Source organism: Ochotona curzoniae, unplaced genomic scaffold, assembly GCF_017591425.1.
Source record: "Ochotona curzoniae isolate NIBS_2020 unplaced genomic scaffold, NIBS_Ocur_1.0 contig_1302, whole genome shotgun sequence".
NCBI lineage: Eukaryota > Metazoa > Chordata > Mammalia > Lagomorpha > Ochotonidae > Ochotona > Ochotona curzoniae.
In genome coordinates, this window is record NW_024465035.1 from 6,398,897 (window position 1) to 6,414,860 (window position 15,964).

Here is a 15,964-nt window from a genome sequence, read left to right on the forward strand (position 1 = left end):
GGTGATTACAAATTTAATTTCATGCCTACTCACTTGAAGAGATGGAATACAGTCTGTGCTCTAGGGATTTGAAACAGCCACACTTCAGAGTTTTATATAGATGCAATTACCACCGTTCTTACCTGTTTTGCATTTATTGTTTTGAGGATTCCTTTGTAGAGAAGTAATCTGCCTGTGGCCTTTAGGTTTTATCTTGGCAATCTGATTACAAAGCCCTTACGGTTCATTTTGAAACTTTTAAGAGAAATGATACCCATATGATTGAAAGTTTAAATTCGTTGCCTTCTGCAAATTGCTTAGAAATGTGGGTAGAGAAAATAAGCATGCATTTTGAATTCCAGACAAAGAATAGTGTAATTACTTTTTAAAATATAAAGAAGAATTATTTAAAATATATTCTGTCCAGAGCAGGAAAATTAGAATTTCCTTAGTGTAATATTTTGCATTTTTTGTCTTTGTTATCACAAAGTTATATAATTTTAACTCCATCCCTATTCCTTATTTTTGTCTGAAATGATTTGCTGAAAAATTATCATTTATTTCTTATACCTCGTGAAAAGCAGTCTCCTGTTTTAGGTTAATGAAAGAAGTTTTAGAGCAATTTGCACAATTTCTTCCCCCCCCCCCCGAATAATCAAGATATCTATACAGAGGACTTAAATACTCTGCTAGACGTGCTGTCAGTCTCTAAACGTGAGAAGGTGTTACATTAGGCAGGGATACTAAAGAGTACAGCATTGATGCAAACTTCCTGAGACGTAAGTGCTGCCTGAAGATTTTCACTTGGCAAGTATTACTACTTTATAAGTACTAGAAGTATTTAATTGATAATTGTGCTAAGCATTAGTCTGGTACATGGTAGTAGGTTTTAATAAGATCAACACTAGGATTTCAGAAGCATTTTCAGTTATGATCCAGGTCTCCTCTATTGGCTTAATGCAATATGAAACCTATCTGAAGTATTTCAGGCAATGACTAATCTAAAACGTGAAAGAGCCAGTCCACACATGGTAGTGAGCCCAAGGGGCCAGGAGGTGGTTATCATACTTTAGTGTGCCTAGCCATCATGTGGGGCGCTTCCAGAAATGCAGATTCCTGGCACCACCCCCAGAGATTTGATTCCATGCAAGTAGGACTCTGCGCTTTAACTGCACCACCCGGTTGATCCTGAGGCAGAGAACACGGTGACAAGCCTTTGAGCAATGTTGATATAGGAGGTGAATTTTCAAACATGTAGGCTTATGATCTGAACCTTTGGATAGGCCTCTGCTCCTACGAGACAAGCTTTAGGGCTCGGGGAGTGATGCTCTTCTGTCCTCTCCGGAGATCCAGTCACTTGTGGACAAGGAGTTCGACATTTTCATTTTGCTCTGGGCCCTGAAAAGTACATGGTCTGTTCTGTACACAAGGTTGTACGGAATGATACCGAAACCGTGTTTCTTAGTAAATACAAATTGCATTTATTCAGTAATGATTTCTCACCTGTGGCCGCTAGGCTGTGAGCTCCAAGACCTCTTGGGCTTTAGAGATGAATGACATCATTAATCACAGGACTCGGAACAGGGAATCGTAATTGTGTCATTTTAATCAAGGAAATTAAATTGCCATTCCTAGGACTAAACCTAAACTCTGTTCTTGTTATTTTAATGCACTGTTTTTTCCTCCCAGGATGGTACAAAGCAAAAGAGGGAACGGAAGAAGACAGTGTCGTTCAGCAGCATGCCGACAGAGAAGAAGATCAGCAGCGCGAGCGACTGCATCAACTCTATGGTTGAGGGTTCAGAACTCAAAAAGGTTCGCTCCAACTCCCGAATATACCATCGGTATTTTTTGCTAGATGCCGACATGCAGAGCCTGAGGTGGGAGCCATCTAAGAAGGATTCCGAGAAAGCCAAGATTGATATTAAGTCCATCAAGGAAGTGAGAACAGGAAAAAATACAGACATATTCCGCAGCAATGGCATTTCAGATCAGATATCTGAAGATTGCGCATTCTCGGTCATTTACGGAGAGAATTATGAGTCACTTGATCTAGTTGCCAACTCTGCAGATATTGCAAACATCTGGGTCACAGGACTGCGGTACCTCATTTCTTATGGAAAGCATACCCTTGATATGTTAGAAAGTAGCCAAGACAACATGAGGACTTCTTGGATTTCACAAATGTTCAGTGACATTGACGTAGATAACCTTGGACACATAGCCCTGTGTAGTGCTGTGCAGTGCATCAGAAACCTCAACCCTGGTTTGAAAACGAGCAAAATTGAGCTCAAGTTCAAAGAATTGCACAAGTCAAAGGACAAAGGTGGTACTGATGTCACAAAAGAAGAGTTTGTTGAGGTTTTCCATGAGCTTTGTACTAGGCCTGAAATTTATTTCCTTTTAGTTCAGTTTTCGAGCAATAAAGAGTTCCTTGATACCAAGGACCTTATGATGTTCCTTGAGGCAGAACAGGGTGTGGCACATATAAATGAGGAAATAAGTCTTGAAATCATTCACAAATATGAGCCATCCAAAGAGGGTCAAGAAAAAGGTTGGCTCTCGATCGACGGGTTTACTAATTACCTTATGTCATCTGACTGTTATATATTTGATCCAGAACACAAGAAGGTCTGTCAGGATATGAAGCAGCCTCTCTCCCATTACTTTATCAACTCATCTCATAACACGTACTTAATAGAGGACCAGTTCCGGGGTCCCTCTGACATCACAGGCTACATCCGCGCTCTTAAGATGGGCTGCCGGAGTGTTGAACTGGACGTGTGGGATGGGCCAGATAATGAGCCTGTGATCTACACAGGTCACACCATGACCTCTCAGATCGTGTTCCGCAGTGTCATCGACATCATTAACAAGTACGCGTTCTTTGCTTCCGAATACCCTCTCATCTTGTGTTTAGAGAATCACTGCTCCATTAAACAGCAAAAGGTGATGGTTCAACACATGAAGAAAATTTTAGGAGACAAGCTCTACACAACATCACCCAATGTTGAGGAATCTTACCTGCCATCCCCAGATGTCCTGAAAGGGAAAATACTAATTAAAGCCAAGAAGCTGTCCTCAAATTGCTCCGGAGTAGAAGGAGATGTGACTGATGAAGATGAAGGAGCAGAAATGTCTCAGAGGATGGGGAAAGAGAACGTGGAGCAGCCCAACAACATGCCAGTGAAGCGATTCCAGCTCTGCAAAGAGCTGTCGGAACTGGTCAGCATCTGCAAGTCCGTCCAGTTCAAGGAGTTCCAGGTGTCATTTCAGGTGCAGAAGTACTGGGAGGTATGTTCCTTCAACGAAGTTCTGGCCAGCAAATACGCTAATGAGAACCCCGGGGACTTTGTAAATTACAACAAGCGTTTCCTGGCTCGGGTGTTCCCTAGTCCCATGAGGATTGACTCAAGTAACATGAACCCTCAAGATTTTTGGAAATGTGGCTGTCAGATTGTAGCGATGAACTTCCAGACGCCAGGCCTGATGATGGACCTGAACATCGGCTGGTTTAGGCAGAACGGCAACTGTGGCTATGTCCTGCGGCCGGCCATCATGAGGGAGGAGGTGTCCTTCTTCAGCGCCAACACCAAGGATTCCGTGCCGGGCGTCTCACCTCAGCTCCTTCACATTAAAATCATCAGCGGGCAGAACTTCCCTAAACCCAAAGGGTCAGGTGCCAAAGGCGACGTGGTGGATCCTTACGTCTATGTTGAAATCCACGGGATCCCCGCCGACTGCGCCGAGCAGAGGACAAAAACCGTGCACCAGAATGGAGACGCTCCCATCTTTGATGAGAGCTTTGAATTCCAAATCAATCTGCCCGAGCTGGCCATGGTGCGCTTCGTAGTGCTGGACGATGACTACATCGGGGACGAGTTCATTGGCCAGTACACAATCCCCTTCGAGTGCCTGCAGACTGGCTACCGCCACGTGCCCCTGCAGTCCCTGACGGGAGAGGTCCTAGCTCATGCCTCGCTCTTCGTCCACGTGGCTATTACGAACCGAAGAGGAGGAGGGAAACCTCACAAAAGGGGCCTTTCTGTGAGAAAAGGGAAGAAATCCAGGGAGTATGCATCTCTGAGAACACTGTGGATTAAAACTGTGGACGAGGTGTTCAAGAACGCGCAGCCCCCGATCCGGGACGCCACGGACCTGCGGGAGAACATGCAGGTAGGGACTCGGCCCTCTTCTTACTGAGCACTGGTCCCTGCGGTACTGATACCCAGCTTACAACTGTATGCTGAACTTTTAAATTTTAAATTTCCATTTCGCCAAAACTGCAGTTGCTATGGAACATATTGATTGCTTGTTAAAATACACTCGTCTTGTTGCTCCGCTCAGTCCCTCTGAAGTTAGCAGTTCTTCATTCTCTCTAATAGCATACATGCGACTGCCTGGTATTTCTGAACATTCCTCAACTAGAACACAGATGGATGATAAAATAGATATAGTTTAAAGTAATAGGCACATCTGATGGTGCCGCAGCACCGGGGAGATCATGGGCCCTAAAATGAGCCTTAACTTATTGAACTCATCTTGATTTTAGAGGATAGCTGATTGTATAAAAGTAAAGCACTCAAGATGTCTGTATGTATTAGCAATCTAAGATAATAATTCATTAAGTCAACATGTAATGACTTCAGGCAGTGAGGAATAAGGTCTTTGAGATTTGTCCACACGCCTCTAGATAAGAGCATTTCACAAATAGGAAGGGCTTTTCCATGGCTTTCTGAGAGTCGGTGAATGTGGCTCAGTAAACCCTCGACTCCGAGTGAGCCACGTTGTTGCCTCCCAGCCAGCTGCTGCTTGGTGTGACAGAGTTCCCCTGAGACTTTTCCAGATTCTAGGCAGCATCTCTTGCAGGCCCATGTGTCTGCATGGACCTGTCAGAGCAGCTGGCATGATGTTTAAGCAGCACCTGCAGAGTGCAGGCCTTTTAACCCTCCAGGGTACAGCGGTGGACAGACAGATGGTCTGCCTGCCCTGGGGAAGCTTGCACTCTGCTGAATGGTGACACTGGAAAGGGGAAACAGACAGGGAGCAGGCAGATTAACAAATGGGACCACTACAGATCCAAGTAAGAGATGTGAAGAAAACAGAATAGGGAGTTACCTGCGGACCCCACTTAGATATAGGAAGATGACATATACAGTGAATGTCTAGGAGATTTTGAGAAAAATTTACATAGGTTGATGCTCAGTTTAAACAAATATTAGGGCCTGGCATGATGGCTGAATGACTAAATCCTTGCCTTGCACATGCCAGGATCCCATATGTGTGCAGGTTAATGTCTAGGCTGCCCCACTTCCATCCAGCTCCCTGCTTGTGGCCTGGGAAAGCAGTAGAAGTTGGCCCAAAGCCTTGGGACCCTGCACCCACTTGGGAGACCTAGAAGAAGCTCCTGGCTCCTGGCTTCAGATCAGTTGAGCTCCAGCCATGTGGCCACTTGGGGAGTGAGCCAGTGGATAGAACATCTTTTTCTCTGTTGCTCCTTCTCTCTATAAATCTGCCTTTCTAATAAAGCAATAAATCTTTAAAGGAATATTAATAAAGATAAAATGCTTACGTTCGAAGTGTTGCTCATTCCCAAGAACCCAGGTGATTTAAGAGCAAAAGACACAAATTCTACAGGGCCTGGATCTTTTCTTCTGGCCACCTGCAAAGCCCAGATCAGGACCTCAAGAGTGCTTGGAATCATATTGTGAGCAGAGTTGACCTTTTATTATAGCATGGTGATTAAAGATACAGACCTTAACATCAACAGTTTTCAAGTAAAATCTTGACTCTCACTTATTAGCTGTGTGACTCTACAGATAGCAGCGTTTATAGCTAAAGCCACTACTTCATCCACACCGTGGATGCGGAGTCAGTGGTTGAATGGATATTTAATGGCAGACTCTGATCATTAAAAAGAGAGAAGAATCGAGGCAGCTGCAGCCTGCACACAGATGAGAGGGACTCAAGCTCCTACCTCATTAGTAGCCCTTCCCTTGGTAGGGTAAGTGGTTTGTTTGCTATGTGTTTTAAACCCAATTTGATTTTTTTCCTATCTCTTTGCAAATGTAGAAGCCATTCCTTTTGTTTGTTCATATTTGCCTGTCAACCTTGACTGTACTATGAACTTTGATCTGAAAAGAGGCCTTGCCCTTTTGAAGAATTTGACTTATTTGCATTTTCAGTACTTTTGATAAGTTTTTATTACAGATATCTATAATTATATTTACTTTGGGAAATAGCCATTTTTCCCAGAATAAAGCAGTCATTAGCCATTCTGTCATATAATTGATAATAACTGTCGTACCAGTATAATCAAGTATAATCAGTATCCTATCCGTGAGACATCGAAATCCCTGGTTAACTGTGCCACCTTTCCTTCCATTTAACAGAACGCAGTGGTGTCCTTTAAGGAGCTGTGTGGCCTGTCCTCTGTGGCCAATCTCATGCAGTGCATGTTGGCCGTGTCCCCCCGCTTCCTGGGACCTGATAACAGCCCCCTGGTAGTCCTGAACCTCAGCGAGCCCTACCCCACGATGGAGCTGCAGGGTATCGTGCCAGAGGTCCTGAAGAAGATTGTAACAACCTACGACATGGTGAGTTGCTTTCCTGTCTGTTTCCTATGCGACAGAAGTCACTGAAGACAACGCACTGCACGTGGGCAGGAGCTCTGGCTCAAATGTGCTTCCCCACCCTGGGCTTCATTTACCGCTGTTGGAAAAATAGCTCCCTGACCTTGCTGAATTTGCAAGTTTCATGTTTTATTCTTTCCTAGAGCAGGAGGCACAGACACTTGCCTCTGTTGATTGAACGTTAGTTGACGTCTTATGAACTCCCATCTGAGCTTTGATTCCTAAAGTATGCCCTGTTTTCCACACAATGTAGTAAGGAATTTCTGTTCTTCTCCTGCAGCCAGTCACTGATTCATTCACTTTTGATTTTGCTTTCATTTTTGGAATTGGTGAAAGTGAGAACTTCCATTGAAATAAATAAATGTTGAGGACTATAAAAGGTGCTTCTTTTGCATGACCCCATACTGTGTCATGGTTTCTTCCTCACAACAGCTGCTCGGAGACACCTGTATTCATGTCATTTTAATATTAATGAGGTATTCTCAGGACACCTCAAATGTTTCTGTCTTCTAATCCTATCCTGCTCTTACTGCATTCCTTAATTTATCATAACTAAAGGGAAAATTTAGTTGGTAAGCCAAAGCCCATTTCAATCTCTTGACGTAGCTGAGGTTGTCAGAACTTGCAGGATTTACTGGCGGGTAACCAGCCAACCCATCTGGGCTAGGAGTAGTGCTGAACATCTCCCTCCAAGAGGGGCAGGCTTTCCCTCTCGCCACTCTGGGTGCTTGGAGGGAAGAACCTCACGGGCCACATTCTCACGTCAAAAAAAACAAAAAAAAACAAAAAAAAAACCGCAAGGTAAGACCGGGACACACTTGCTTCTGAAGCTTGTCCTGCTCAAGGACAGGCGGGATTGGCTTCCTACACTTTAACAGAAATATTTTTGACAATCTATTTATTGGTCTGAAAGCTGAAACTCAGAGGGACTTACATAATGCAATTCTTCACTGTGAGCTTTGTGGCAGGACATTGTGAGAGCAAGGTGGGAGGCCCCCTTGTGGGTGACAACATGGTAGACTGGGCGGAGTCCAGGGCGGATGTCTGACCAGGGCAGGAGTGGCATTGTGGCTCAGTTCGCAGAGTGCATTAATGCCCTGATGGGTGCCAGCGACCTTTCCAGCACCACAGCAATATTTGGCATAGGATTTCTCAATGCTCCTTTCTTCTCTGCTCCTTCCTGTTCCTGGTCGAGTTGATGATAACACTCAGTACATAGCTTTTATTTGCACCTGTTGAAGTTGTGATAGAAGTGATAAGACAGAATGTATTCACTTTAATTACTCTTTTATGAAATGTTATCAGAAAAGCTGCATTATATGTTGAGTTTTATTGATTTGTTCTGTTTTGAACTGTGAAGTGTTATAAAACATTTAAAATTAAATTCTTAGGACTACTGCAGCAGTATTACAACTTCTGTAATATTTCACATTCCCTTTTTTTCAGTGACTTAATGGTCTGTTACCTTGTGATAATTAATCTGTGAGACCTAGGCAGAAAAAAATAGATTTAAAAATAATATAAAATAATACATTAAAAAAATAATAATGGAAAATGCACTGAAGGTCTTGGGCAGCCTGTAACTTTTAATATTGCTGTTTATTTTGTAATGTTGTATAGAATCCAGAAGCAGCACATGACAGCTGTGGTTGAGGAGACTGGGATTAAAAGCAGCCTCCTGCTGTGAGGGGCTCACTGGGCAGCCTGGCCTTTCCCTGAGGAGTCACTGTCCCTGTGAGCTCCTGACCCACTTCATCCTGTATCTTGGGCACTCAGCCTGTGAGCGCTCAGTTTGTTGGCCTGGATCACTGAGACTCTCCTGGCCGACTCTGCTAAGGGAACTGGTCCTCGGGTCCCTCTCTTTATATACAGGTAATAAATTATTGCATTTTACTAATGATATAAGGTCTTACCATGTACCATTTGACGGGAGTTTTAAGAACAAAATTTAAGAGCAAAAAAGACATGGAAAGCGTGGAATTCTGGGAAATGAGGCTGAAGCGTCACCGGTGTGTTATCGCTGGGAGTCCTCGCGCCATGTGAGCACCGAGGGCTCTCCCCAGAACCAGGCCTGGTGGCGTGGGAGGCTGTCATGGTCCAGAGGCGTGGAGAGTCATGACTAAGCTCGTGCAGCCTCTGCATCCGATATTCGAGTCAGCTCAGTGGAGGATTTAGCTGAGTGATGAGTATGCCGAAGAAGACCAGGCTCCTCCAGGTCCTGAAGTCATCCATCCTGCATGGTTGATTCTCACCCCTGAAGGTGTGGAATAATTCATTGTGCTTCCCTTAATGTATATCACAAGACGAGCTTAGAATAATCAGTAGTTAGGCCAAGAGTCCCTCAAAGAAATTTGGTAGTCAGCAATTGAACATGCCTTTCATATTGTTACTTCAGAAAAAAATTAAATATTTTACTTCAAATGTATACACATGAACTTGAATATACCCACTGTTGATTCTCATGTGAGTAGACTGGTAAAGAAGAGAAGCGTTGTGTGGCCTGCGCTTACGAGACCGCGGTGAACCTCAGCTGTTCCTGAACACACAGGGCGTTCGAAAGACGGACCTGTCGTGTGTCTCAGAGTCTCTCCCATCCAGAAAAATGATATAATTCATCACCTCCTTAAGCTGAAGTGATCTTTAACCACCCTTTTAATATTGATGAGAGTGATAATTCAGCTCTCTAGCTATCGTTGTTGATTAAATTCAGATTTACCATCTGGTTTAGACTAGAATTTTAAAACTTTTATGAGATCTGTGCTAACATACAAAGACCAAAAGAGGCAACATTCCTCTTCTACAAGGAAAAAAAAATGTGAAATTTAAATATTTTGTGAGATATTACATAAAAAGAAAGGGTTTTTAAGGTTTTCCCATTGATTTGCCACAGCTCTTTAAAAACATGGAATATGCTTCAGTTGCTTTAAAGTCATAGGGAATGAAGAGAAGAGAAGCAGCAGCAGAAATGAAGGAAATGAGGCCCACCTCTCCTGTAGGCAGTGTGCTTGTTGAGACCCCGATGTGGCTCCTGGGCCAGCAGGCACCTGCTTGGAGGCGATGCATGAATCCATTCTTTCTCTTGGTTCCTTTGTCTGTGGTTCTCATTTGAAACCAATTTGTTTCCATCTTTTCCTTACACCTTCGTTCTAATTGCTTTCAGGTTTAAGTAAGGACGCGTACACTGATACGTCCATCTTCTAGGAGATGGTGGAGTTTCTCAGAAAGGGGAACCAGGATGTTTTGCTAGAGTTATTTGTTGTCTGTGAGTGCGTTTCTGTAAGTTGCTAATATGTGACTTTAAGTATTTATTAAGTAAAACAAAGCTCTTAAATGAAACGTTTGAGATGAAGGTGTTCTTGCAGAAATGTTGGCAATTGGCATACTTCAGCAGAGATGTTCTCTTAGGTTGTGGTGAGGTTTCACATATTTTTTCATGAAGCAGTGAAAAGATAAATTACATTTTATAATTAATGTAGTTGGCTGGTCTGGGCCAGGCCAGAGAGGATCTGGAATGAGGTTACTATTGATCCTTGTCTCTTCTGTGGCTCTTTTTATCACTCTTGTGCTTCAGAACTTGACATTAAAAGCTTCTTTTAATTGAAGTTGTCAACTTTACCAACGTTTATAACTGTAGACAAAAGGCCAAATAGAGTAATATGCTTCAGGGTAAGATTGGATTTGAAAAGGATGCAAGAAAGTTGAAGGGAGGATAAGAGGGAGAGATTGGGGAAACGTGAGCGGGGTCATCCTGCAGAGGGCTGATGAGAAGCCCGGAAGGCTGCAATTTAAATCGGTGACTGAGATCTGCTGATGTGTCCAGAGGCAGTATGCCTGGACACGTGACTGGCCACTCCAGAGGGGTTCAAGTCGCCACTGGAAGGGAATGGAGGTACCAAGAAGAGAGGCTGTGATGGTGGCATCTCGTGTGCCATGGTCAGATGCAGCAGCTGCAGGGAGTCCTGGCAGATAGGAGACTTCCGGAAAGTGGTGCTTCAAGATTTGCATGTGGTGGTGATTATCAGATGATAGTTTCAATCCAGTTTTCTAGCTTTGCGTGTCTCCATAGAAACCACTGAGGAATATATACTCAAAAGGACTTTCCACTCATGTACCTTCCAGATACTAAACAGTGCACAGTTGTGGAGAGAGTATCATTTAGACTGACAACCTCTTACAAGAGACCTCATCACATATCACTTCTTTTTTTTATCAATTGAGTTCCAAATCCAGCTCTCTGGGAGGAGCAGTGATGAAAGCCTTATTGGGGTCAGCGTGTTGTTAGTTGGTGTCCTTGGACAGGAGATGAGGGGAGCAGTTAAACAAGCACCGAATTGTCTGACGTGCTGTCTGACAGTGAACGTCTGAGGAAGCCAGGAAGCAATGCCACTGTGTTGGTAAATGAGCAGTGGAGACCTGCTGGTGCTGCAGCAGGTTCTGCGGTGGAGGTCACCTGAGCCAAAGCCAGTGGGGCAGCTTCACGGGGCAGCGGCTCGGGCTCACGGTGTGACAGGCCCTCTGTGGTGTGTCTGCTCTGTCAAGAGCGTTTGCTGAGTCAGAAAGCTTATTTTTCAGGCATTTTATTTTCCTGCATTATTGGAAAATGTTTATAAAATATGTCTTAAGCCAAAAGCTCAAGAAAAGCCAGGGAACTTCTTTCTAAACCTGCCCTTAAAACAAACAAGCAGAAAACAACTACATGTTTTTATAAAACTAGACTACTGTATTTTTTTTTGCCCTTCCTTTGCAAAAGCAGAATAATTAATTCCTGGGTTCTCTGTCAATTCCACAAGGAAATTGGATTTTGCTCTTGTATAATTCCTTCAAAGCATATTTTTTATATTTTCTCTTCTTGAGCAGAACAACATTATTTTGTTTGTTTCTGCAGTGGCTGAAAGCTATCTAATTTGTTTCCTAAGATTTATTTGTTGGGGCTGGTGCGGTGGTTCAATTGGTTAATCCTTTACCTATAAAGTGCCGGGATCCCATATGGACACAGGTTTGTGTCCCAGCTGCCCCACTTCCCATCCAGCTCCCTGCTTGTGCCCTGGAAAAGCAGCTGAGGATGGCCCAAAGCCTTGGGACCCTGCACCTGCATGGGAGACCTGGAGAAAACTCCTGGCTCCTGGCTTCGGATCAGTTTAGTTCTGACTGTTGTGGCCACTTGGAGAGTGAACCAGTGGACAAAAGATCTTTCTCTCTGTCCTTTTCTCTATAAATCTGACTTTCCAACAAAAACAATCTTTTTTTTTTTTTTAAATCTCCCTGCCATTTCCTGCAGGAAATTAATTTTAAATTCTGGGATTGCTCTATGGATATGTCCTTTTTGGTTAAAATCATGTGCACTGGTAGTTTTTTCAAAACTCAGAAAGTGTTTAGCTTCCTCATCCCAGTCTATAGAGTGAGCTTTTTGTCTCCACTGGATTTTGAACAGTGACCTTGACTGAGCAGGAGAAGTGTCTCCACTCCTGGGCTGTTGTTTCAGTCACTCGTGTCACTTTATGCCTAAGTCTGTCACCACAGACTTCGCACTCAACCCAGCTGAAAAGGAGAAGGTAGCTTTCTCATCTTGCTGAGGGGGAGGAGGGACGTCCCCAAGTTTTAGTTCTCTTTGGCACATCTGACCTGTCGCCGTGATCCGCCGTGGACTGTAAGTGCTCGGGTTTTTCAGTGGGATGCTGAGTGTCTCAGATGTTCCCCCCTTCCCTGAGCTCCTCCGCAAAGCGCTTGCCCGCAGTGTGTGATTGCTAACGGATTCCTGGTGTCTCCGCTGAAGAAAGAGAATCTGCAGCGTACCATTGCTCTCCCTGCCGGGTGCTGCCTGGGCCCACCCTTTGTAGGGAAGGGGAAATCTCCACCCGAGGAGATAAAGCTCTATGGCATTCTAGAATAATTCAGAAAACGGCTTCTCCTTGACAAATCCCAACTTTCTGGCCTGTTTTGGTTAGCCCAAGTAAAAATCTGATTTGACCTTTAAAACTGAGGAATGTCATCCATTTTATGAGGTAATGGTTCATCACTCAAACTTGGGAATGCCTCCTTTGAACGGATGAAAAGCCCCCAGCACAACAGGATTCATAGAACATGGCAGCAGATGTAAAGGAAATAACCTACCTCACCACCATTGGCAATCAGTGGTTGCCCAAGCCACTGGCATCTCCCACCTTGGCAGCTTGTCTACTGGACACGATGCAGCCATTTTCTCTCAGTACCACCTAGAGGAAGGCCTGGCAAGGGGCCAGGCCGTGGTTTAAGATCACTACCAGCTGGAAGGATTGTATGCTGCTCGTGGAGAGAAGTGAGACACACTGTTCGCTTCAACTCTGTTACTGGGTGAACTTGATTTTTCTTAGAGCATATCAGAGAAGTGGCTTTCCTTTGATGCGTCTGAAATGATAAGGACTTGGTATTTAACCAAATCGTTGCCAAGACAGGGAAAACGGGTGGAGGTGGGATGCCTTGAAAGCACACATGGAGCCCATGCGTAGACGCTCCTAACAGTGAAAGCTTTCCAGCATCAGAATTTTTAATTTGCTGTGAAATGCGTATAGCACTATTAGTAATGTACAAATGGTCTTCAGAAAGTTTATGCAGAAACCATACTTGGATCTCTTTTTTTTTTTTCCCACTAAAATAAACCAATGTTTTCATACCATTTCCCACAAACTTTTTGAAGTCTGTGCAGCCCTTTTTTGGGAAGGTTTTTTATAGCATGCTGCGTGATACCTTAGAAGTTTACACTTGTTCTTTGGTGCCTGCCGCGTGGTGTGTTCTCCACCTGCAGTTCTGCATGTTGTGCTTGCTCACTTTGGAAATTCTTTTCCAGCTGAAAAAGCCCTGAGCAGAGAAATATAACTGGCTTTCTGTGTATGGTAATGTTTATGCTCTTAGGAAGTTTTTGAGTTTCAAATCATTTTTGATTGACAAAAAGCTAAGACTAGCTGACCTAGAACATGCGATCCATAGCCCATTAGTGCATTCAGCTTGCTTCTGCCTTTGTGTTTGGGAACCCTTCTCCACAACCCCCTGGTTTTCTTGGAACCAGAGGAGAGCTATCTCTGAGTCACAACTGGGCACAGAGGCAGCTGGGCTATGCGCTGGCTACTTCGAAAGAGAGTCACCTGTACTCCTCTTCACCTCTGTAAGCTTGAGAACTGCAGTAGGAGCTTGGAGCTTCCCCAGTGTGGACTTGTGTTTGAAACAGCAAGCACTCTGAGCCACGCTCCACTGGAGGACCCAGGAAAGCTACCCTCACTGACTAACCTCATTGGCTGTCCTAGTTGTGGCAAGTCCTAAGGAGGTCAGGACAGCGAAGCTTCTGGCGGGCCTTCATCCTGCCTGGAAGCTGGATGGCTGCCTTGGCTCCTGGGCCTCAAGTTGAACCTAGCTGGACATAAGGAATTGAGGGTTTTCTCTAGCCAGTTATTATAGGTTGTCTGAGTGATTTATTTATTTTTTTTTAAGATTTTTTTTTTAAATTGGAAAGGCAGATATACAGAGAGGAGGAGAAGCAGAGAGGAAGATCTTTCGTCCATTGATTCACTCCCCAAGTGGCCGCCATGACTGCAGCTGAGCCAATCGAAGCCAGGAGCCAGTCTCCTGGATGGGAAGCAGGGCCATCAGGATTAGAATTGGCGAGCATAGGGGATCCGGGGTGTGCAAGGCGAGGACTATTGCTTCTGGCCCCTGAGTAATTGTTTTAAGAGTACTGGATTTGAGGTGAGCTTACAATTAACCAGCAAGAATTATGTAAAAAAAAATTTTTCAAAACTATTATTCTGTCAAAGTTTTGATAAAAGGGCATATTGTTTAATATTACATTGTGCAACATTGTTGTTCATATTCAGGTTAGAATTTAGAAATCATGTAAGTTGGGCCTGGTGCAGTAGCCAGGAGGCTAAAGTCCTCGCCTTACATTCGCCTGCTATTTCATATGGGCACTGGTTTGTATTCCGTGGGCCCCAGTTCCCATCCAGCTCCCTGCTTGTGGCCTGGGAAAGCAGTCGAGGACGGCCCAAAGCCTTGGGATCCTGCACATGCATGGGAGACCTGGAAGAAGCTCCTGGCTCCTGGCTTCGGATTGGCTCAGCTCTGGCCATTGTGTTTTTTTCCCCATAGCCTTTGAAATGACAGCTAGTGACTCTTTCCATATCCAGACGTATTCCTGCCGACAGCACTTGGCACACCATAAGCGTTGAAGCCTGTGTTTTGTCAGTGTGTTCCATTTGACCTGTTGTTTGTAACAGAAATGAAAATGGAGCATTGCCTTGGAGTCCATTCTCGGTTTCACCTCAGTGGGAGGACTCACCATGCCCCGTGCCAGACTTTGCCCCACACTGTCTGGACGTGGCTCCCCGCCCCGACGGGAGCTGCTCTGCCATTTTCACAGCTCCTGTTTTCCGTTCTTTTTGTTTAACCTTCCCCTGGGTCACTGTGAGGTCATTAATGCCACTCACCCCACTAACATAATCACCTTTAGCAGCAAAAAGCTGGGTTTGCCACCAGGTGAATTGATTAGGAATTAAAAATAGCATTTAACAATGGTTTTAAAGTCTTTCTAACCTTATTAGAGCATTTTAAATTTGAACCATAAGAAAATAACTCTCGCAGTAAACTCAGTGGGTGGATGACATGATGTATTCAGACTTAAGTTTAATTCAATGTTTAATCGCCAAATTGCTTAAATATAACATGTTAAGTAGTGTGAAACATGCATTTCCTTACCCACATTAGTGTTAGTCCAATTCTTAGTTCTTACTGTTAGACATTTTTATGTCCAGCTGTTCATTTCCCTCTCACTCTCACCACAGCTTGTAATTTATGTTCATTAACTTGTTTCCTTTTTTTTAATTCTTTCAAGAGAATTCTCCCCCCACCCCAAGCCTGAATTCCAAGATGACAGGGCCCTTCTCTGTCCTGCTGACCACCATCCTCAACGTGGTCAGCAGAGCCAGCCATATAACACAGCCTCAGAATGTATGCTTGGTGAAGGAATGAAAATGGTTTATCCCTGGGGCACCGACAGCTGATGCTCTCCCAGCCCTGTGTCGCTGGCCCACGGTGCCTGCTGTGCTCTGAACTTGATTTTGATTTCCGTGTATGCAGAAACCCTCAGTAGAGTGGCTGTTCCTCCAGTCTTAGCATTAGATGGTGGCACTCGTGCCCTGTGCTGGTCCAGGAGGAGAGGACTCCTGAGGTGCCTGTGTGTGCCTGAGGCCACAGTCTGGAGAGGCCTGCTTAGGGGCGTCCCTGTACCCCTTGTTTACCGCTTGTCCTGCCCCTCAAAGCTTCCCCCATCCTTTGTTTTGACTGATACCCTCCTACAGGAGGAGATGGGGGAAAAAAGCGTTGGCTCT

At 44.4% G+C, this 15,964-nt stretch overlaps 1 protein-coding gene across 2 annotated transcripts in view; it reads left to right on the forward strand.

The window, feature by feature from the left end:
• Positions 1-15,964, forward strand: part of PLCL2 (phospholipase C like 2) — a 123,762-nt gene that overhangs the window by 73,124 nt on the left and 34,674 nt on the right. For both annotated transcript variants that reach the window (XM_040963367.1, XM_040963377.1), the window contains exons 2-3: positions 1,669-4,155; positions 6,372-6,575. In XM_040963367.1, coding sequence (XP_040819301.1) covers positions 1,669-4,155; positions 6,372-6,575 — 2,691 coding nt within the window. The remainder of the gene's footprint in view (positions 1-1,668; positions 4,156-6,371; positions 6,576-15,964) is intronic.